This window comes from Prionailurus viverrinus, chromosome A3 (assembly GCF_022837055.1).
Source record: "Prionailurus viverrinus isolate Anna chromosome A3, UM_Priviv_1.0, whole genome shotgun sequence".
NCBI lineage: Eukaryota > Metazoa > Chordata > Mammalia > Carnivora > Felidae > Prionailurus > Prionailurus viverrinus.
The window spans coordinates 129,548,512-129,572,561 of record NC_062563.1 but is presented as its reverse complement, the minus strand read 5'-3'; the positions used below and the strand labels follow the sequence as shown (position 1 = coordinate 129,572,561).

The 24,050-nt window shown below is 39.6% G+C and overlaps 1 protein-coding gene across 3 annotated transcripts in view; it reads right to left on the bottom strand.

The window, feature by feature from the left end:
- The window catches only part of NBAS (NBAS subunit of NRZ tethering complex), a 339,328-nt gene that overhangs the window by 147,693 nt on the left and 167,585 nt on the right, over window positions 1–24,050 (bottom strand). For all 3 annotated transcript variants that reach the window (XM_047852270.1, XM_047852271.1, XM_047852272.1), the window contains exons 30-35: window positions 23,053–23,282; window positions 19,803–19,915; window positions 13,045–13,158; window positions 7,856–7,969; window positions 3,175–3,332; window positions 2,082–2,171 (exon numbers count right to left, since the gene is read on the bottom strand). In XM_047852270.1, the coding sequence (XP_047708226.1) occupies window positions 2,082–2,171; window positions 3,175–3,332; window positions 7,856–7,969; window positions 13,045–13,158; window positions 19,803–19,915; window positions 23,053–23,282 (819 nt within the window). The remainder of the gene's footprint in view (window positions 1–2,081; window positions 2,172–3,174; window positions 3,333–7,855; window positions 7,970–13,044; window positions 13,159–19,802; window positions 19,916–23,052; window positions 23,283–24,050) is intronic.

Here is a 24,050-nt window from a genome sequence, read left to right as displayed (position 1 = left end):
TTTGTCAAATTGAATTTTAATAGAAAAGAACGAACTGCGGAAATGGCGTAGTCATACATAACCCACGAGGAATAATATCTCTCCAGAAACTCCATGAATAGATTCTGCAACTGAAACTTTGTATCAGATGTCTAAAAGTAACTATATAGTACACAACTGCAAAGGAGTTTGGCAAAATGGATACAGCCAATTAAAAAAAAAAAAAAAAGATTAGGTGCACCTAACGCTCCACAATAGATGGCTTCCAAAATAGAATGACGTTTCAGAAAAATGAATGACTTTTCACATTTTGTAAGTGAAGCTTAGGCGCGCCTGGGTGGCTCAGTAGGTTAAGCGTCCAACTTCAGCTCAAGTCATGATCGCGCTGTTCCAGAGTTTGAGCCCTGTGTCGGGCTCTGGGCTGACAGCTGGGAGCCTGGAGCCTGCTTCAGATTCTGTGTCTCCCTCTCTCTCTGCCCGTCCCCCCCACTGCTGCTCTGTCTTTGTCTGTCTCTCTCTCTCTCAAGAATAAACATTAAAAAAAAAAAAAAAGTGAAGCTTACCATTTAAAGGAATCCTGTGGAAAACCAATCTATAAAGAGAATTACTATCTCTTAATTGACCCAATTAGAATGTCAAAAACTGGGCTACTTTCTTCAACCTAAAAAAAATGACAATTTTATGTTTTTAGAAGCAGGTCTGGAGAGTGAATGGCCATGGAGCCAGCACTGACCAAAAGAAAAACGGTGTCAGGGCGCAAGTATTCTTCCTTTCTCTCCCAGGACGAACTATCCCAAGGCACGTACACACTTAGGTGGCTCAGACATATTTTATTCACAAGAATCTCAGTGAGCCAAGGGAAAAGGAGAAAAATTCTATAGAAAATGGGCAAGAGAACTGAACAGACACCTCACAAAAGAAGAGGTCTCCAGAGCTAATTCCATCTCATTAGTCATGAGAAAAATGCAAACCAAGATCCCAAACAGATACCGCTAAATACTTAAGAGAAGAGTTAAGATTTTTAAAAAGCTAACAAGGCCAAATTGCTAGATTGGAATAAATGGCAAACCCAAACACTGCTCCTGAAAGTGCAGTCGGGGGAGTCTGGGTGGCTCCGTCGTTGAGCGTCAGACTCTTGATTTTGGCTCCGGTCATGATCTCACATTGTGAGTTCAAGCCCCACACCAGGCTCCACGCTGACAGTGAGGAGCCAGCTTGAGATTCTCTCTCTCCCTCTCTCTGCCCCTCCCGTGCACGCGTGCATGCTCTCTCTCTCTCTCTCACAAAATAATTAAGATAACATAAACTTGAAAAAAAAACAAATTAAAAAAAAAAAGAGCAAATGGTAAAACACCTTTGGAAAATCATTTGGGATTCTTGACGGAGGCTAAACGTACAGACACCGGCTAACATACGCTTCCAGGCCGAGGTAAACAGATGCCGGACAGAATGGTATGCACATGTGCGCCAGCAACACGTAGAAAATGCTGATGCAGCCTCATCTCTAGTAGCCAAAAGTAAAAAGACACCAACGCCAGTCAACGTCGCAATGGATGAACTGTAAAATACACACACCGCAACTAATTTCTCCACAGCAGAACAGTGAATAAACTATACACGTGTAAGAACATGAAGGAATCTCGCAAAAATTATGGAGCACAGCCATTTCTATTAAGTACAAAAATAGGTCAAATCGTATTGGGAGGGGTGTGATGGGTATTAAAATTCCTTAAAATAAGAACAAAAGCCACAAAGATCTGGTGTCACAACGCTGGTGATTTCCGGAAGGAAAAAGAAGAGCTAGAAACTAAGCTGGGACAGGGTGCAGGGGGACTTGTGGAAGGCTGGTCATACTAATTTCTCTATCTGGTGGCTTCATGGCTACTTTCTTTGTGATAATTTATGGAGCTGGACACTTTTCTGTACTTTTTCTTTTTTTAATATGAATGTTGTATTTCTCACACACACACACACACACACACACACACACACACACAAAACGTTTAAAAGAAAAAGTTTTCCCACACACACACAGCCAGGCGACTCCCATTTCACTCCAATCATGGTCACCTTTCAAACTCCTCCCTCGCAGACTAACTCACCTCATGGAGCGCTTTACTAATTAACGGTGAAACACTGATACTCTCTCCTCCTTCTGGATGGATCTGGACATTCACTTTTTGATAAAGAATCTGAAAAGAGAACATGACATACTGTAAAGGAACTGTTGGGTTTGTTTTTTTTTTTTTTAATGTTTATTTATTTTGGAGAAAGAGAAAGAGACAGAGCCTGAGCAGGGGAAGGGCAGAGAGAGAGAGGGAGACACAGTATCTGAAGCAGGCTCCAGGCTCCAAGCTGTCAGCACAGAGCACAAAGTGGGGCTCGAAGTCACGGACTGCAAGATCGTGACCTGAGCTGAAGTCAGACATTTAACCGACTGAGCCACCCAGGTGCCCCTAAAGGAACTGTGTTTTAAATTTGCCTCACTTTACAACATAGACTGGAAATTTTAAAAGCACTCTTTTGAGGAAAAAACTGGTACTTCATAATGAACACTTTTTGGTAACAGGCTTACTTCAGGACTTTCTGAATGGCTTCCCAATTTGAGAAGTGGGCACCAACGGTGAAAAACCTGGTGTATAATGTACTGAATGACGAGGATATGAAAAGGAGAATTCCAGAATCTCCTCCTATATTCTTATACCCTCTATTTATTTCTTCTATATTTTTTGCAACAAAAGTATTATCCACTCTTAGGCAGATCCCGTGAATTTTGGGAAACTGAGCATCTCCCCAACCAAAACTCCGTCCTCCGCCATTTCCAAAGGACTTCCAAGTTCCCTGGTGGTCTAGTGGTTAGGATTCGGCACTCTCCAAACGACTTCCGAGGGATGGTATCACCACTGGTTTTTAACATATTTTCCATGACCATTTCTCATGTTTAATTCTTGACAACGCTAATTTCTTCCATTATATCCAATAATTTACCTCTTAATATTACCTCCTACCTTTCTCCCTTACTATAATAAGCCAACAACACTACCTTCTATCCAATATCTCCAAATCCCTTTTCACATAAGTGACAAGCTATTTTTCTTCCATATTATTTAAAAAAACAATCGCAAGATCTCAGATCCACACACCCAACAAATCAGATTTCCTACAGTTTGGGATTTACTTTACTGGAACACTTACTTCTGTCTGCAGATTGCTGCTCGCTGCCAGAAGAAGTTCAATGCTGCCAGGAGGGCAATGTGTCAAAGCAAAAGCCATGAGCTCCTGACGCGTGGCCAAGTCCTGGTAATTTTCTGATTGTCCTAACTGGCTACAAACATCCCAACTCTTAGAATAACCTATAAAATGAGCAAGAAAAAACAAACGGATTTTCACCAGAAGAAAAATCTCCAATCTAACATGAGAAACTCAGTGGATTTCTGCTCAGGTCTTGTGTCACCAAAGCACAATCTTGGTCATTAGAGATGCGTAACTTTTTTATAAGCAGTAAGAAACACATAAGGATCTAAAGTAAAGTAGAAAAGAAATACTGGGCTGGCTTATTATCCAGAAAGGTTAGCAATATCCCACCTGTTTTTCTGATAAACTCTGTTTCCTTTTAGAATACCTGACAAGGACTACCCATCATCTACTTAGCTTTGACAGTGAGTAAAAAGCTAAGTCAGAGATCTGAATTCGGAAGACCTGAGGATACAGCCCAACACTGCTATTTAGCACTTGTGTGTGCCTGAGAGAGTCCCAGATGTCACAGCTCCTTTACTACCACAAAGGGACAGTAATAATGCCTTCCTCCTTGAGTTGTTGAAGGATTAAATCACGTTTATATTTAAAAGCCACTTTGTAAACTTGCCAAGTGTGAGAAAAGAAAAACTATTACAGGCAGCTACACAGACACATTCACTTTATAGAAGACAGAGATCCAAGGACAGCGCAAGGCACGCTGTCCGTCGTGGCACTAAGCAGAGATGTTTGCTGCACAATGTTATACTCCAGTAAAATATAGTTTTATTTGTCACTGAAGGAGTTCTAGTTTGAAAGGGTTTGTTTGTTTTTTCTAAGTACTAAGTTCTATTTTGAAAGGGTTTGCTTTTTCTAAGTACAAAGGCCTGGGTCCAGAACAATTTCTCTAAACATATAAAGTAAAAATCCAGGTACTACACTTTACGGGAATAAAATTCTTTAACAAAGCTTTCAAAATAATTTTAGAATAATACACGTTTTTTTCAGACAACCATAATTATTCTGAACTTAATGTTACAAAGTCAATATTGGTTAATATCAATAGTGGCTTAATAACTGGTTAATGTTAATATTGGTTGGTATTCTGAAGGTAGGTAGCTTTTATGAAACGGATTTTCTAATGCTGATATTACAAACCACAGTGTTTTCCCCTAGACTTTTAAACATTTTCATAGATGTACTGAAAACAATTTTTTCATTGACCAAATATTAGGCTCTGTTGAAGCTTCTTCACAACTAGGCCTACACCTTGGCCTGGCTGAGCCTGCATACTCCAGTTTCAGCAATAATCCTACAAAAAAGTCAGTTTAGAGAGAATCTCCCACCCTTGACAACTGATCATTGCTGATATGTGAGCAAATTCCCCATCCCTCATCCCTGATATCTAATCACCCTGGCCTGCCTTCAGCAAGAATCCTGTTAAGGCATGTCAGAAAGAATGCCACGAACCTTGATGTCTCATGCTAATTTTCCATCCACTGACCCCCTACCATGCTCCTTGGCTTTAAGTCGCCATCTGTCTTTCTCGTATTTGGAATTGAGTCTCTTCTCTCTCCCTTAATGCAATAGTTTTAACATCTATTGCAAAAGTCCTGAATAATGTCTTCCTTACAATTTTTAAGAAATGACAGAATATTTTTCTTTAACGGTATACACGAAGTGCAAAACTCTTAAGTGCACGCCCCATGAGTTATTACGAGGTGAAGCACTACATTTTTAACCACTCGCTATGAAAACAAAGACACTAGGTAAAAAGATACGCTTGATTTTTTTTGTTTTTTAAATATGAAATTTATTGTCAAATTGGTTTCCATACAACACCCAGTGCACATCCCAACAGGTACCCTCCTCAATGCCCATCACCCACTGTCCCCTCCCTCCCACCCCCCATCAACCCTCAGTTTATTCTCAGTCTTTAAGAGTCTCTTATGGTTTGCCTCCTTCCCTCTCTGTAACTTTTTCTGCCTTCCCCTCCCCCATGGTCTTCGGTTAAGTTTCTCAGGATCCACATAAGAGTGAAAACATATGGTATCTGTCTTTCTCTGTAGGACTTATTTCACTTAGCATAACACTTTCCAGTTCCATCCGTGTTGCTACAAAAGGTCAGATTTCATTCTTTCTCATTGCCAAGTAGTATTCCATTGTATATATAAACGACAACTTCTTTATCCATTCGTCAGGTGATGGACATTTAGGCTCTTTCCATAATTTGGCTATTGTTGAAAGTGCTGTTATAAACATTGGGGTACAAGTGCCCCTATGCATCGGCACTCCTGCATCCCTTGGGTAAATTCCTAGCAGTGCTATTGCTGGGTCCTAGGGTAGATCTATTTTTAATTTTTTGAGGAACCTCCACACTGTTTTCCAGAGTAGCGGCACCAGTTTGCATTCCCGCCAACAGTGCAAGAGGGCTCCCGTTTCTCCACATCCTCTCCAGCATCTATAGTCTCCTGATTTGTTCATTTTAGCCACTCTGACTGGCTTGAGGTGGTATCTCAGTGTGGTTTTGATTTGTATTCCCCTGATGAGGAGTGACGTTGAGCAACTTTTCATGTGCCTGTGGGCCATCCGGATGTCTTCTTTAGAGAAGTGTCTATTCATGTTTTCTGCCCATTTCTTCACTGGATTATTTGTTTTTCGGGTGCAGAGTTTGGTGAGCTCTTTATAGATTTTGGATACTAGCCCTTTGTCCGATATGTCATTTGCAAATATCTTCTCCCATTCTGTCAGCTGCCTTTTAGTTTTGCTGGTTCCTTTGCAGTGCAGAAGCTTTTTATCTTCATGAGGTCCCAATAGTTCATTTTTGCTTTTAATTCCCTTGCCTTTGGAGAAGTGTCAAGTAAGAAATTGCTGCAGCTGAGGTCAGAGACGTTTTTTCCTGCTTTCTCTTCCAGGGTTTTGATGGCTTCCTGTCTCATATTCAGGTCCTTCATCCATTTTGAGTTTATTTTTGTGAATGGTGTAAGAAAGTGGTCCAGTTTCATTCTTCTGCATGTTGCTGTCCAGTTCTCCCAGCACCATTTGTTAAAGAGACTGTCTTTTTTCCATTGGATATTCTTTCCTGCTTTGTCAAAGATTAGGTGGCCATACTCTTGTGGGTCCAATTCTGGAGTCTCTATTTGATTCCATTGGTCTATGTGTCTGTTTTTGTGCCAATACCATGCTGTCTTGGTGATTACAGCTTTGTAGTGGAGGCTAAAGTCTGGGATTGTGATGCTTCCCGCTTTGGTCTTCTTCAAAATTACTTTGGCTATTCGGGGCCTTTTGTGGTTCCATATGAATTTTAGGATTGCTTGTTCTAGCTTTGAGAAGAATGCTGGTACAATTTTGTTTGGGATTGCATTGAATGTGTAGATTGCTTTGGGTAGTATTGACATTTTAACAATATTTATTCTTCCAATCCATGAGCACAGAATGTTTTTCCATTTCTTTGTATGTTCTTCAGTTTCCTTCATAAGCTTTCTATAGTTTTCAGCATACAGATCTTTTACATCTTTGGTTAGGTTTATTCCTAGGTATTTTATGCTTCTTGGTGCCATTGTGAATGGGATCAGTTTCTTTATTTGTCTTTCTGTTGCTTCATTATTAGTGTATAAGAATGCAGCTGATTTCTGTACATTGATTTTGTACCCTGTGACTTTGCTGAATTCATGTACCAGTTCTAGCAGACTTTTGGTGGAGTCTATCGGGTTTTCCATATATAATATCATGTCATCTGCAAAAAGTGAAAGGTTGACTTCATCTTTGACTATTTTGATGCCTTTGATTTCCTTTTGTTGTCTGATTGCTGATGCTAGCACTTCCAACACTATGTTAAACAACAGCGGTGACAGTGGACATCCCTGTTGTGTTCCTGATCTCAGGGGGAAAGCTCTCAGTTTTTCCCCATTGAGGATGGTATTAGCTGTGGGCTTTACATAAATGGCTTTTATGATGTTTAAGTACGTTCCTTCTATGCCGAACATAAAAAGATATGCTTGAGCTTTCCTACACTCAGAGACAGCTACAGAAAGCAGATCATTTAGTAGAGAGTCTATGATCAGACAACATCACTTCCTACCCCATGGGGGAATATGTTCTTTCATAGTGAAATTATTCTACACACACACAGACACACACAAATCTGATCTTCCAGAGACTGGAATTTTCACTATAGAAAATTTTAGGGTTGCAGACTACTTTCTAACTTCTCAAGATCGGTTTGAAAAGCACTATGTTATCCTTTTTTAAAAAAAAAATTAAAGACTAGAAACATTAACTACTCACAAATCATAGATAATTCAAAAATTTTAAATTTTCTTTTATATAACAAATACATGAAAAGGCATTAAAATATTTTATATAAAATTGTTCTTAAAAATTATGAGCATATTTTTAATAGACAATGGAAAGCAACCAAAATCTCAGCTAAAATATAACCCCTCAGCCCATTAAGTACTTACATTAATATATAAGCACAAAGAATACAGACTGATTAGTGCTCCTAAAAGGTTCCTCAAGTCTTTTGAAGAAAATGTGCCTGGCTTCCCAATCAGGCCAATTGATTTCAGAACAGACCTTTTCCATTACTCATCATGCAAAGCGGACCTGAGCAAAGTGTTAAGTAATTTGTCTATTTCACCTGTGGCCATCAGCTCCTGACAATGCACATTGGCTGCTTTGTAGTCATGGAAACGAAGTGCTTGTTCCACTAGAAGGATCAGAACTTGTCCACGCCTTTCTTCTGGGTCTTCACCTGTAAACACATGCAAACAACTTAATGATTATGGCAGCATCAATTAATAAAACAGCTCATTAACATTGTATTTTGAATTAATTAAAAAATAAAAGGTAGAGATGAGACTGATTTTTTAAATGATTACAGGACAAATGTCAAGGCAACTTTGACCTTCCAATCTATTTATTAATCCTGGAATTAGCTCTCATTCTCCTAAGAGATCAATGATCAGTATCAGCCCCAGACCAACCATTCCAACCTAAGTGGGGAGAGAAAAAGTTTTCCTCCCAGTAGTGGCATTAAATATTTTGCTATTTTTTTAAATTAATTAATTAATTTATTATTTATTTATTTATTTATTATTAACAAATGACAAATACAAAGAGGGGAGCCTTAAACACACAGTAAATTGGTTATAACTTTATGGTTTCACTAGCAGTACTATCTTTTATTTATCATAGTAAGCATGCAGGCTCTCAGAAAACATACCAAAATTCAGTTTACGGTAACACAAGATCTTAATCTCTCAAAAAGATTCTTAGAAGTCAATTTAGATGTGATGTCCTTCTTTGACATCTCTACACTTTCTTCACGAAAAAGGTATGGTTTAGGTGACCTCCTACATGTTTATTCACTTTTCATTTTCAGAATACCAATTTATTGGGATTATTGTTTTAAAAATCTACATCTAGTATCAGAATTTAAGATCTCTCAAGACAGGGGTCCCTTCCCTTGTTAAATTCTCAGTACCTCCAAGTCATACATATAATTGGGGTTCAAAAAAAATACTCAGTGAAATGAGTAGAGATTCTATTATAATTCAAAGTTACAACATAAACACAATTTGTACACTTAGACAAAAAAAAAGTAAACAAGTTATATTTTAATCAAGTAATGAAACTTTAAAATTATTTTCAATATTTCCAAAAAGAAAAAGGAAAAATGCAATGATCCTTGCATTTTTAAGCTATAATGCAGTTTGGAAGAAAAAGTAAACATATCACAGAAAGGTTTGAATGAAAGTTTTAAAATATGTTACCGTTAATATCCATCCTGTGTTTCACAGATTTAAAATCCAAGTATTGGCCTAAGCTAATTGAAAGACATTAGGTTTTGTTTTTTTTAAGAGAAGATAGAACACTATGATTCATAATAGTATTATTATTAGAACAACAAACCCATGTTCTGTAACACGGACACATAATACTGGAAATGGAACAATATGCACAAAGTTTCTCAAAAATACATGCACATATCACACTTAATATAAAACCTATTTCCTAGATAATCCTCTCAAAATGTTTCCATTTATTCAGAATATCTAAATAAAAAAATGAAAGGACCAAGGGTGATTTTTTTTTTCATAAGACAGCTTGGCTAGGTGGCAAAGATATTTTGCAGATATAAAGCCTCTAGTCAGCTGACTTTAAGGATCCATTAATTACCATCATCCAACAATAACAAAAAGGTGGAAAGAAAGGATAAGAGTAAAGGATTCAAAGTGAGAAACTTCTTAACTGTGAAATCATCAATAAATTGTTTCACTTCTTTATCCCTGTTTTCTCACATTCAAAATAAGAGTCATATCTTTGCTATAAGGGCAGTAACACGTAACTTAGATAAGAATAAAAGCATAAGGGGAGGATTATTATTGTAGTTAATGTAAACTTTTATATGGAGATAGGTTAAATGGTCACCTTCAAGTCCAAAGTTCAAATATTTAACTGTTTTTCTTTCTAGAAAGTTCCAATCTGAACAGGTGGATTAGTGGGAAAACATAACCAAAAACAGCCTAAAAGAATGATCTAGAAAAATATTGCAAACAAAACAAAACGAAACAAATTCTTAACAGCCAGGAGTATGGCCAGACAAGACATCTATTAAAGGAGCTCTTGGGTGGCTCAGTTGGTTAAGCATACAACTTTGGCTCAGGTCATGATCTCACGGTTCTTGAGTTCAAGCCCCGTGTTGGGCTCTGTGCTGACAGCTCAGAGCCTGGAGCCTGCTTTGAATTCTGTGATTCCCTCTCTCTCTCTGTCCCTCTCCTGCTCATGCACTATCTCTCTCAAAAACAAGTAAACATTAAAAAAAAAAAAAAGACATCTATTAAAATAATTCTGATATTTAGTCTGAAAGAAAGAACATAAATGGTGGCATGATAAGGCTTTGAGTATATGAAATATAATTTAAGCCACATCCACAATTTCTCTGACACTCCTTTCTAAAGATGGAGCACAGTGACCCTCCCATTGACAGGGACTGGTTACTGATTTACTTGACTAGACTTCCAAGACTAGGTCATAAAGGACACGAGGGCTTCCTCCTCAGTCTCTCATGGTTCAACTGTTTGAGGAACAATTAGGTGTCATGTTGACAGAACAGTTAAGGAGCCCTATGAAGAGGTCCATGTGGCAAGGAACTGAGGCCTCTTGCCACCAGCCAGGAAGAAACTGAGGTCTCTTCCAACAGCCGAGTAAGCCAGCTCAGAAGCAGATTATCCGGGCCCAGTTAAGCCTTCAGGTGGGGCCCATATGTGTTTCCCTTATACTCGGGAGGGCCCATGTGACTGCCTCCATGAATAAGACACAATGGCAATGAAACTGGCCAAATTCCAAAACTGGACTAGAAAACTCCATGAAGCTTTTTCTGGTTTCTCTCAGAACACTGACTCTGGGACCCCTCAGCCATCACATAAGAAGTGCTGGGACTCTGAGGCCACCATATGGAAAGACCACAAGGAGAAACCATAAAGAGAAGAGACAAGACCCCGACCCCGACTATTTTATCCCCCAGCTATGTAAGTCTTCCCAGACCATGTGCCAGGCATGTAAGTAAAGCAACCTTTGAGATGAACCCATCTATCCCTCGACACTATCTGAGTGCAATTTCATGAAAGATCCTGAACTGCCTGGCTGAGCCCAGTCAACCTCCAGAACTGGGAGAATAAAAATCAAATGATTTTGCTTTAAGTCACTGAACTTTGGGGGTGGTCTGTAAGGCAGCAGTAGATAACCAAACACCCTGTGTGCTTCAGATCAATGTCACCAGCTTTGTGATTCCTTTCTTAATTACCCTCCTCACTGGGAAAAATATTAGCATTGCCTTTCTTCCAACCTCTGTAATATTTGGTTGCAGAAGCCAGGTACACATCATGTCCTGTGTTGCAGCATAGTTATCTGCTTCCTCAGCCCTCTAAGATTCCAAATGCCCGGAGGGCAGAAGCTGCGTGGAACAGAACTTTGTATCCAGAGTACCTAGCGGTACTACTTTACCTCTCTGTGCTTCCGCTTCCTCATCTGTAAAACGCAGGGAACAAGAGGTTGTTGTACATCACCGAAGAGCTACTATGTAAAAAGGAGTATCCGGGCACCTGGGTGGCTCAGTCAGATTGAGGATCGAGCCCTACACTGGGCTCCACACTGAGCATGGAGCCTGCTTAGAATTCTTTCTCTCCCTCTACCCCTCTCCCCAGCTCACGCTTTCTCTAAAAATTATAATAAATAAAAAAATTTTTTTAATGTTTATTCATTTTTGAAAGACAGAGACAGAGCACAAGCAGGGGTGAGGCAGAGAGAGGGGGACGCAGAATCCGAAGCAGGCTCCAGGCTCTGAGCTGTCAGCACAGGGCCTGATGCGGGGCTCAAACTCACGAACTGCGAGATCATGACCTGAGCTGAAGTCGGATGCTCAACCGACTGAGCCACCCAGGCACCCCTAAAAATTATAATTAATTAATTAATTAAATGAAAGAATGCATAGTACAGAAGGGGACTGAAAGAATGTCAATACCATTAAAAATTCCTACAATTTACCAAGATCACTGATATTCCTGTTTCGTGTCAACATGACCCAGGACAAAACGGGAAATTAGTCTTAGTGGGTACATAAAAATGCTGGCAGTATCCCTGAGCTGCTTCATTCGTTTCTGTGAAATTTCCTTATGAAAATGTTCCCTGATGAACAGAGCGCTTCAAAGTTTACGAAGTGCTTTTATAGGCATTAACTCCTTCAGGGATCCTGTAACTTGGAGGGTGAAGCAAGGGTATCATTGCCAGTCACCAGAGACAACAGCTGGAGCTAAAGCCACTTTGCAAGCGTATGGGACAGTGAGGACTGAAGCGGTTTTCTGACTCCCTGCCCCCAATTTCCGCCCCCACCCTGTCATCCAAATGCCTCACGATGGGTGACAGGTCCCAAAGCTGCAGCGGGCCCGAGGGTAAAGATGCTAACTCTCTGCTTTCAGAACTAGAAGAGGACAATGACACAGGACAATTTACTAAAATGTAGCCCTTAAGAGTAAGTCATTTATATTAAGATTTAAAAACATTTATAAATGTATGTCCCCTAAATATACTAGATATATATGTTTTTAAAAGTTCAAAATATAAACAGAAATCTCACTTACTTTTGAGCCTATACTATGTGGTTTGGACAAGTCTAACTTCAAACCACTGCTTATAAAACATATGGCCAACAACTGTTTTTGTGGAGATAAGCTTAAGTCAAAAATACAAAAGAAAATTATTAACAGACTCTGGTAAGCAGAACAGTGTGGTTAAAGAAACATGAAAGAGTCAGAAAGACTCCTCAGAAGTCAGGCTCTGCTATTTAACCCTGCTGAGCCAGATATTGGACTTCTCTGATCCTTAATTCCCCTTATAAAATGAGAAAAATACCATCATCACCACCATTTAATAGGAGATGAAGTAAGATCACCTATGTGAAAACCCCACCAAACAGTAAATGCACGCATTTTTCTAAGAAATTGTTCAGGTTCAAAAACGCCACACCGAATCTGGGCACCGAAAGTGACCTGGTAGGCCTGACCTGTTCTACACTTAAGCTTTCTGGTGATAAATGCTAATCCTGGCTGCTGCTCTTTGTAGCATCCTGAATGAGCCTGTCCTCATTTAAAGGACCAGCAGCTCAGTATGGGTACCCATTTTTATAACGTGCCAATCTTTGCAGAGAAGACAAATCCTTGCTCAAGAACAGCTCTCTGACACCTGGAGGTAGATTTTCTGACTTTTGCCTGGGATGATGGCAAGAATAACACAGAAACCCTACTCTGCAATTTAGCATTCAAAGCTTACCTGCTACCCTCAGCAAGTCAGCAAGGCCCAGAAGCTTGGCGGACTGTCTGTAGCACGTGGGGGATTGGCAGATACACTCCTTGATGAGCCCGATCCGATCAGAGCACAGTCGCACTAAGGAAGAGAGACATACTAAAGACTGGTAACCAGGGACATCACGGAAGAGTGTCATGACTGTCCAAGTTTTAGGTAAGTGAACACAATGAAAGCTTTCAGCCTCCAGATCAAAAAGAATTAAGACACGATTGTTTTTAAAAAATTACAATTGTTGTTGCTTTTGAATAAATAATGTACAGCTTGGATCTTTTGTCACCCAGCTTCTGAAAGAGTGAAGGCGCTGACGTTAGGGAGCTATGACAAAGCGTCACCTTTTCAACTGCCATGTAAGGCCTCGGAAAATTTTAAAGAATTCACTATCTGTCTCTGAAAACGTCAGATACTTCCTATCACACCTGCACCCCCATTCACCTAACCCCTCCACCCCAAAATCCATCCCATATTCCAAACATCCATATTTCTACCGCCACGTCATCACCCCTGTTTTTAAAGGGCAGGGATCTTTCAAGTGCTCACAGTTCCAATGTATTAACCTTTCTCCAAACCGGCCCTATCTTCTCACTTAAGACAGATATTAGGAAAATAAAACATGTCTGATCACAGTGATTCACACTATAAGATAATTAAGGACACTTAAAGGGAGAAAAAAGCTTCAGCAAAGAGTATTATGTATATGCTACGAAGAGATGTTTTTTTTACTTAAGGGAGACGTAGCAACCTTTTTTTTTTTTTTAATTTTTTTTTTTCAACGTTTTATTTATTTTTGGGACAGAGAGAGACAGAGCATAAACGGGGGAGGGGCAGAGAGAGAGGGAGACACAGAATCGGAAACAGGCTCCAGGCTCTGAGCCATCAGCCCAGAGCCCGACGCGGGGCTCGAACTCACGGACCGCGAGATCGTGACCTGGCTGAAGTCGGACGCTTAACCGACTGCGCCACCCAGGCGCCCCCGTAGCAACCTTTAAGAAGCATGTCACTATCGGGGAGGCCAGGCCCCCATAATTACAACAGTAGGAACTATAATGACAGCAGCTGACATTCAGTGAGTATGAGCTATATCCCAGACACTGTCATAGGTAATTTACATATATTAACCCTACAAGGCAGAACTTGTAAGGCAGATGCTATTATCTTCAAAGGAAAAAAAGGTACAGAAAGGTCACTGAAAAAGTGATGGAACCAGAATTCAACCCAGCCCCTTAAAATATTTTTCATACCTTCATTCCTTTACCCATTCCCAAATCCATGGCTTTATCCCATATATTCTGGGTTCTCCCAAAACTTCTTATAGGTAAGCGGCAGGAGGTCCAGGGGTTGGTGAGATAAAGGAGAGCGGTAGTAGTTTTCTTTGGAATGGGCCCTTTTATTGTACGTTTTCATTATGATTTAATTTCAAACTTACAGAAAAGTTGCCCGAATGATACCAAGAACTCTGTACGTTTTGCCAAGAATAACCAATTGCTAATAATCTGCTCCATTTACACATGCACGTGTGCAATCATGCAGGTGAGCACTCCCTCTCCACACATATACGCACACGAATGCCTGTGTGCACACGTGCGCGCGCACGCTCACACACACACCTGTTTTTCCTGAACTACTTGCGAATAAGTTGCATATGTCGCATCCTTTTATTCCTAAATACTTGAGTGTACACTGGGTTATTTTAAGAGGGCTATTCATGCATCTGCTAGTACAGTAATCCCTTGTGGCCTTCACTATAAAACGGAAGGTAGACGTAGACTTCAGTTCCTTGCTTCACAATGAGCCGTGCCCCAAATACCCACCTGACGTTAGACTTAGGCTTGGTCATGTGATTTCTGTGGCCATATGCCACGTCTGAGCAAATGTTTAAGAGTCACCGTGGGATCCCACTCCTTATCTTCTTCCCTCCCGTGAGAACGCCACTTCACAAAGCTGAGCTGCAGAAATGCCAGTGTGCGAGAACTCACCTTCTATTCCGTGGCCCTGAGGCTTTCGAGACTTTTCCTATAGCACAGGCTAGCAAAAATTAACTGATACAGCGTTCTTCAAACTTTTCTCAATCAAAAAATTGTTTTGTTTTTTTTCTTAACATTTGCTACTGTTTTACGGGTTTTCCTCCTTGTATGTATTTTACGAAAATGTATATTACTACCTCATTATTTCAGATGCAATTACTATGAGAAAGGTACTTTCTGCATGTTTCTCATTTGATTTTCCAAATAAAACCTGCCCTACCGAGATATCATGGTCAGTCTACATATGTAAGAACCTGGGGTTTCTGTACACACTTTTATAGCCACATTTGATGAATGCTGGTTCTCTCGGGGAAACCCTGGTTTCAATAACTCTAGTAAGCTGACTTCCTTACTATATAGCCATTCTTTCTCTAGTTCAATAAAATCAAAGTTCTACTTTTTCAGTTTTCTAAACTGAAGTCACACATAGCAACAGATCTTCATTTTCTCTGAAGTTCCAAGTTTGGTTCTTTGTCTGTTTCTTGCCCGAAGCAAGGCATAACTACTAATATTTTAAGGACATTAAGTAAATTTGCAGAGTGGAATTCTAATAGAGTGCAATTGCCTTATTCAAACGTCTTTTTACTTTATTTATTTCTCTATTTTTTGAGCCTCTGGACAATCACTAGACCAATTCTCTTTTACTGCTTATTGTAGGACATGCTAAATTATATCTCAAAATGTGATTTCTTGGTTAGGCAAATTCAAGACTTAGATGTTATTATATTTCTATGAAGGAAAGGAGTCTCCGACGCTTAAAATTCCTTTTCAAATGGAATTAGTGACCATGAAAAAGATATACACGTATGCATCTTTTAATAGTTGAGGATCCCTCATTTTCCTGTGGATCTCACAAATATAGATCCAGTGTTTTAAATGCACACACACACACACACACACACACACACACACACAAACTATAACTCTCACAGACACACACACATCTCAGACATAAGAAGCTCTTACCGACCAGCTACACACATGCCAAACGCTCTAATCACGACCTTGTAAGGCACAGACAGGGAATCATGCCCAACAAACCACAGATGCAAAATACCACTTTCAGTCATTCACGAATGGCACCAAATGTACACAACAGCACAGGCAGTTACTCGTGACATTGCTGAAGTACAAATCTGAATTGGACAGGGGAAGAAGGTGACAATATGCAGCAGTCACTTAGCCAATGAACAAGAACACCTGAGTTTCCTTATTAAATCTTTTACTTTCACACCACTTCATCAGAAGAGTATGGTTCACTCTTGACAAACACAGGTTTTTGTACCAAACTATCTAGCTTTGAATTCTAGCTCCATCTCTAACTGTGTGACCCTAAGCAAGCTATTTAACCTCCTCTATTTTGATTTCATTATCTGGAAGTTGGAAACAATAATAGACACTACTTCATAGAGGACCTCTGAGAACAAATACATATACTTAGAACATGAAAGCTACTCAATAAATGTTAGTTGTATTACTACTACTGACATATGCACAGAAATACTTGTGAAGTATGAGATCCTCTAATGTAAAACTCCTCAATGTTTCAAGACAGAGTTTTCAGGTCTATCTACAGAATATTGTATTATTATCTCCAACTGAGGAAGGGGACATTCAAAAACACGAAGATGCCACAGGTCACAAAGCTCAGAGCAGATGAATCAGAATTTAAACTCCTACGTGACACTCATGTGACTCTGTCTTGTTATCGGTGTTAGTCCCCCCGAGTCAGAAGTGTGCCCTATTCTCTTCATCATTTCAGTTCCTAGAATAGGGTAAGAAGCTAACTTGGGTTTTGAATGGAAGGAAAGCAGAGTAGGAACACGAGAGTGAAGAGATGGTGGGGAAGAGGAACAACGACAAGCAGGTAAGACCACTCTAATTCCACCACCAATTAGACACTAGAACCTCCATGTAAAATAACAAAGATGACACTTGATGCTTGCACGGCCCTTACGATATCCCAGGCACTGTGAACACATGGCCTTCATGTCTATTAGCAATTCTAGAAGTTGTTTGTTAGCATCCCCATTTTGTGAATGAGAAAACCTAAACAAAAAGAAAGGTGAAATACGTGTCCAGTCACTAGCTGGACAAAACTGGCTGTGGGTGGCTTTAACCACAGTGCTGTAAGACTGAAAATGATTTACCCTACTATAGAAAACACGGGGGACAACTGAAATATCCCACATCTGCCCATGTGAATATTAAGAATAATTTACATAAAACATGAATTTCCAAATGATGGGGAAAAGCAAACACGTGCACACACACACACACACACACACACACACACACACTCAAACGTAAGGAATCATTTTTACATGCTATTTCTGTTCCTGTTTTCTATGAACTCTTTAAGTGTCACTCAGTACCCTTAGCCTTCACTTGGTGACCAGTACCAACTCCTGGAGTGTAGGCCAAGGCTTTAAAACAAAGCAGAGTGACAAAATAAACTATGTATGCTATAAAAAAAAAAATACCTGGACCTTAAGTGTTTAAATACCAAGTTATGTGGTTTGTCCAGTATCCCTGATGACTACAAAAGCAGCTTAACCCTAAATTGTATCTACAGCATAAACACAACACACAGGATACAAACGCAGCATCCCATGTCCCCATCCAGAAAATTTTCTGACATTCATTCCAACAGGAAGCTCCAAATCAATATATCAAGCTGGAAAGCTGTCAAGACATGAAAGCAAATGTCCTTCTTAAAATACTCTTCAGTCAGGAAACCTCTCAGAAGTAACAGCAGGATAGCAGGTTCAGTCGCAGATTCTCAAACCCATCAGATGACGTGCAAACACTGCCAGCAAAAGTCCTGCTAATGGAGCACCACGGAAAATTACGAGCTCGATTTGTTATTTCAATTCAATTGACCGAATTCATTTGCATTTGGGGAACTGCAAGAAAATGTTTTTTGTATTACATCAATCTGCCTGGATTAAATAAGCAGCTAAAATACACTCATAGACAGGGGCGCCTGGGTGGCTCAGTCGGTTGAGCATCCCACTTCGGCTCAGGTCATGATCTCACACACAGTTCGTGAGTCCCAGCCCCGTGTCGGGCTCTGTGCTGACAGCTCGGAGCCTGGAGCCTGGAGCCTGTTCGGATCCTGTGTCTCCCTCTCTCTCTGCCCCTCCCCCTCTCATGCTCTGTCTCACTCTCCTTCAAAAATAAATAAACATTAAAAAGAATTTTTTAATAAAATACACTCATATACAGAGTCAAAGCTATGAGGGCTTGGCCCAACCAGGGCAAAAGTTTCCTAGTGCTGTATACTCTCCCGGGCTGACGGGCTGAACACCTCAACGGAAAATATAAGTGTTTCAGGGGAGACAAGTAATGATTTAAGACATCTCAGAATAAAATGAAAATGTTTTTTAGTAACTCTGATTAATCTTCACAATTTTAAAAAGCTTTGAGCTCAAAAAACACAATTTTCCAGTGATTTAACAATCTCCATAAATGTACTTGTTTAAGATGCTACAGGATATGTATAATCACCTAGAAATTACTTCCAAACAATAATATTCAAGGTAACACAAATACTACCTTTTTCAAGTCTAATAAATTTATCTAACAAACTCTAATTTGTAGTAAAACTACAATGGAAACCCACATGAAAACACGAGAAGGTCTCAACTGACTTCTATCCCCTAAGATCCATCTGACTCAAACCCTACACAGGACAAGGACACCAAGGAACCTGTAACAGGACACCACTGTCCAAAGGTACAAGGAGTTTTAAAAGAAGAAGGAGGAGGAGGGGGAGGGGGAGGGGGAGGAGGAGGAGGGGGAGGAGGAGGAGGAGGAGGAGAAGAAGAAGAAGAAGAAGAAGAAGGGGAAGAAGAAGAAGAAGAGCCGATGCTAGTGAAAATGCATCAAAAACCAGAGACGGAAACAACTCAGCTATAGCTTCCCCTCTCCCAATTCCCAACATTTCCAGGTATAAGAATAAAGATAAGAAATTACATGGAAGGCACCAAGCATACTGCTAATGATCAAGCTACCCGCTTTATTTAGGGCACAGAGGTCTGGAGTTCAAGGCAACAGAAAATCTATCTCCCACTTGTCACGTAAGGTTCAGGACACTAGGAGACACACACTGTCCTCACCGCACAAAGTACACAAATGATCACAAGCGACTGTGTATCAGCAGGCTTGTCTTGGGTGGTACTTACTCAACCTGTACATTTAGGTAAAAGAACTTGAGCATTGTTAAGATATTGCTAGGAATTAAACTCTAATCAAGAGCTTCCTGTCATTCTTCCTTTTAAAAAAATAGTATCAACTTAAGAATAGTCTGTACTGAGCATAACAAAATAAACTATGATCATGTACAGCTACTTAAATGTATGCAACTGAAACAAAATACAGAAAAACTGCATCATCAAAAACTGATGAAGATCTGAAAGTCTATCTGTAATCCCCCATTTCTTTTTGTTTTTATCGAATAGCCTCACAGCTGTTACTAACGTTATTCCTTTTAATGGCATAACTGAGAACTTAAAAAATAAATTTATAGTAAGACATCGGCTCTGTTTTTTTTAGATATCCACTTAAGATTTCATTTGAAAATGGGGCAGAGAGTAGGATCTATTGCTAATGGATTAAATGGCCAAAGGTAATGCTAATAATTCAATGCAAAACAACTGAATACTAAGTTAATAATGCAACACTAAATGGAAAATTCACCTTGCAAAGGCAGGATCTTTACCCCAAATTCTTCAAGACATCCAAGGGCTTGGATAAGATCGAGCTCCTCTTGAATGGCCACAGGTCTATCTGTTATCAGCTGTAAGCAGCACCTAGGGGAAACCAGGTAAATTCTGTTGTTTCGGGTTTTGTTTTTTTTTTTTTTTTTTTTTTTTTTTAAATAACACACGTTTGGCTAAGTTGCCTTTCTGTATTCAACAATGTGAGATCCAACACACATTTATCAAATACTGACTCCATGCCAGGTTCTGCTAGATGCTGTCTATTACCTTCCTGAGTCCTCATAGCAATCCTGTGTGATAGGCAAATAGCATCACCTCCTTTCTAAGGAAGCCAAAATTGAAGCTCAGAGAGGTGAAGTAAGTCGCACAGGGTTATGCTGATAGTAGGTAATGGTACCACAGTATGAAGCAAAATGTGTTAACTCTGCCTTTAACACTCTTTTTACTGCTGACTCCAAAGGTGATAATCATACAGGAAAGGTTTAAAAAAGGAGACAGATTTCAGGTAATTTCCACTTATTCTTCTAGGGAAAACAAACATCTTGTTTCGGTGACAATTTTGTTTCCCAAAGGAAAAAAGACTAACCTAAGAAACTGCACAAAGGACATTTTTCTGATCAGAAGGAGGAGTCCATTGGTAATGCAATAGTGAAATGAAAGCGAAACAGGAGAAAGTGACTTTGCTAAACTAAGAATTTGTGATACCCTATGGAGGATTTTAAGCAAGTTTTTAAAAATCCAAACAAAGTGTCCTTAATAAATATTTTAATTAACCAACTTTCTGAAAGGTGCATGTGGAAGGACATTGAGACGCAAGCCTAGAAAGACTGGTAGAGATCAGGCCAGGAAGGGCTAATGGTGCTAAAATCATGGACCACCTGATGAAGATCCCATGGCCCCAGTACCCATCTGTATGATGGATACAGGTCTACCTTGCTTGCAAAACTTTAAAATTTAAATAAGATGAGCACTAACATATACTGCTGACTCAAGACGAAAAGCGACAGAACCTTGTGGTATCTACCAAAATTCTATCTTTGAACTATCTTTGAACCCAGGAATTCCCAGTTCTAGCAATTTATACTACAGACAGACTAGCACACGCCCACACGTAAGTAGGGATGTTGAGTATCATGGTGTTTTTAAAATATAAGAGGGACACCTGGGTGGCTCAGTGAGTTAAGCATCCAACTCTTGATTTCAGCTCAGTTCATGATCTCATGGTTCATGAGATCCATGTATCAGGTTCAGGAGCCCGTGGCAGGCAGGCTCTGTGCTGATAGTACATAGCCTTTTTGGGATTCATTCTCTCTCTCTCTCTCTCTCTCTCTCTGCTCCTCTCCCACTCATGCACGTGGACACGCTTTCTCTCTCTCAAACTTTAAAATATAAGACAATGCATTAAATCACAAGCTAATCAAATAAATTCTAGAAAGTCAAACAATGGAATATTCTACAACCATCAAAAGAGAATGAATCAAGCCTACAGGCACTCATGAAAAAACCTTCAGAATAGATCATAAGTGGAAGTAACAAGATGCAGAAAGGTATGCATCCATTTGTGACTTAAGAAGAGGGTAACGTTCAAGAAGATATTTTGGAAAGATACATAGGAAAATGGCTTAAAAAGATAGCTAAAGGATAAAGTTAGGGCAACAAGAATGAAGAGAGAATTATCAGAAATATCCTTTTTTCTATTGCTGAATATTTTTATCTCATTGGATGTATTACTTCCTCAATTAAAAAACTAGTTCAGTGGTGTCTGGGTGGCTCAGTCGGTTGAGTGTCCAACTTCAGCTCAGGTCATGATCTCATGGTTTGTATTTGAGCCCCGCACTAGACTCATTGCTGTCAGCACGGAGCCCGCTTTGATCCTCTGTGCCCTCTCCCCCCCACCTCCTCTGTCCCTCTCCTGCTCATGCTCCTTCTCAAAAACAAATAAACATTAAAAAAACTAGCTCATGATAATTTAATCAATAAGAATGTAAGGGCTATTTTCTATATTAAATATTACTGTCAACATTTCAATATACCCAGCCTTACAGACCATAATCAGTCTGGTGCCACCTTACACACATATATGGCATCTTTTCCAAATTAACGTGTGTCCTTGTGGGAGAAAAAGGGATGGAATGAAAGGGAAATATCAGAAGTGTAGATTTAAAAACAATCTCTGAAAACTCCTGCCAAAAAGATTTAGGTCAAACACAACTCCCAGTTTTAAAAGCTATTCTATTTGATATTTTCATCGTCTGAAATAGAAACACAATCCCTTAGGAGAGAAGAAAAAAAAAAATTTACTATTTTTAACAACTCTGTCAAGTCCAATAACACGGTTTGAGAAAACATGGTTCTCTCTGTAATAAGATATCACTGGTGGGGGGAAAGTTTCCTTTAAGCTTTTAGCTACTAGTCATTTGGGGGGGAAATTAATCTAAATAGGTACCACAATCACTACAACCAAATTAATTCCTAATGGGCCTAAAATTTCTATGTGAAAATATAACTATCAAAGTAGTGAAAAACAACATGAAAAACTCTTATAATGGTCTTGGGAATTAAAGGTCTTTCAAAGGATGACACACAAGATAGAAACTATAAAAGAAAACAATCAAAATCTTTAAAGATTCTGAACAGCGATTTGAAAATCATACATAATAAAAACTTGGCAATGTGGTTAAAACATGTAAGAGATGCAAAGGGTAAATGTCCTTTATGCACAGAAAGCTCTTAAGAATCAACAGTAAAAAGATCAACACTAAATCTCCAGGACAACAGGCCAAAGAGAAACAGAATTCACAGTCCAGAAATTTCCACCTGGAAGGGACTTTGAAGCTTTATCATCTAATCAGGTCCCTCATCCCCAAACAGAGCAAAGTCATGCAAAGCATATGGCCATTGCCTAAATGTGCTAAAAATTTCCAGAACTTGAATTTACAGGCCATCTCATAAATCCTTTCTAAGAGAAAAGATATACAATCTTACAGATCATCAGCAAGAAAGACTGGGAAAGTATGCTGGAGAAAAGGGGTCACGGGAAAGCTGATGAATATTCATAACGTAATTATCTTTCTGTATTCAAGCAATAAGTAACTGTGCCCCATGGAGGACAGTCAGTCTGAGCCTGTGGTGGTATATTTTGTAAAGTAAAGAACCAAACCAACAGTGGAGTCTGTGTATTCTGACTTCCCCCCTCCCTCTTCTGGAAGAACGTGGAATTACTCTACCTGGCCAGATCCATGCAGCTATCCGTGAGGCTGGTAGAAGCGTTAAAGTACTCTCTGCTGGCGGCCAAAACCAAGTCAATACTTCTTTCATAACTGACCCTGCACTGGGTCTTTCCTTTACGGGCCGCGCTAGCTGGCGGATTTACCGAACAAGCACTGCAGTGCATCATGTGACCAGCTAAGTGGATGTTTTCAAGGCGACTGGAACACAAAAGGCTTTCTGTAAATATCTGGGGGAAAGAAGAAACTGGAATTAGCCTCAAAGAGGGCAGATACAGTGCTCCTCAAGAAAACGAAGGCTCTGATATCCAAACGAAATAGATTAAAAAAACATTCATCGTACAGGTAGCAGTTGCACAAGTGAGACTGAATGCACTAAATGGCAAGGAAGTACGCTTTAAGTGGTTACTTTTATGTCATGTGAATTTCACCTCAATAAAACAAACTCATCTTTTAGGAAGAAGAAATCGTTTAACTGAACGCACTAACAGGAAGCATAATACAGTTGACCCTTGAACGACACAGGGGCAGGGGTGCTGACCTCCCCACGCAGTCAAAAATCCCAGTATAACTTTTGACTCTCCCAAAACTTAACTCCTAACAGCCTACTGTTAAGCGGAAGCCCCAGTGATAATATGGACAGGTGATAGACACATATTTTTTATTTACTGTATTCTATAACTATTCTTACACTAAGGTAAGCCAGAAGTAACATTAAAATCACAAGGAAGAGAAAACACATTTACAGTACTGTACTCACCAAAAACAAAAACAAACCCGTGTATAAGTAAGTAGACCCGTGTGGTTCACACCCATGCTGTTCAAGGGTCAACCATACCTCAATGTGTACAATGAACATTTGAGTCAAATATCTGAAGTTCATGTTCATTAAAAACAGGATTCCTTAGACCTACTGTCCCATACTCAACAGGGCCTACTCTGCTTAAACTATTTATAATAGTTCAATTTTTAAAAGAAAATCTCTGAATATGACACCT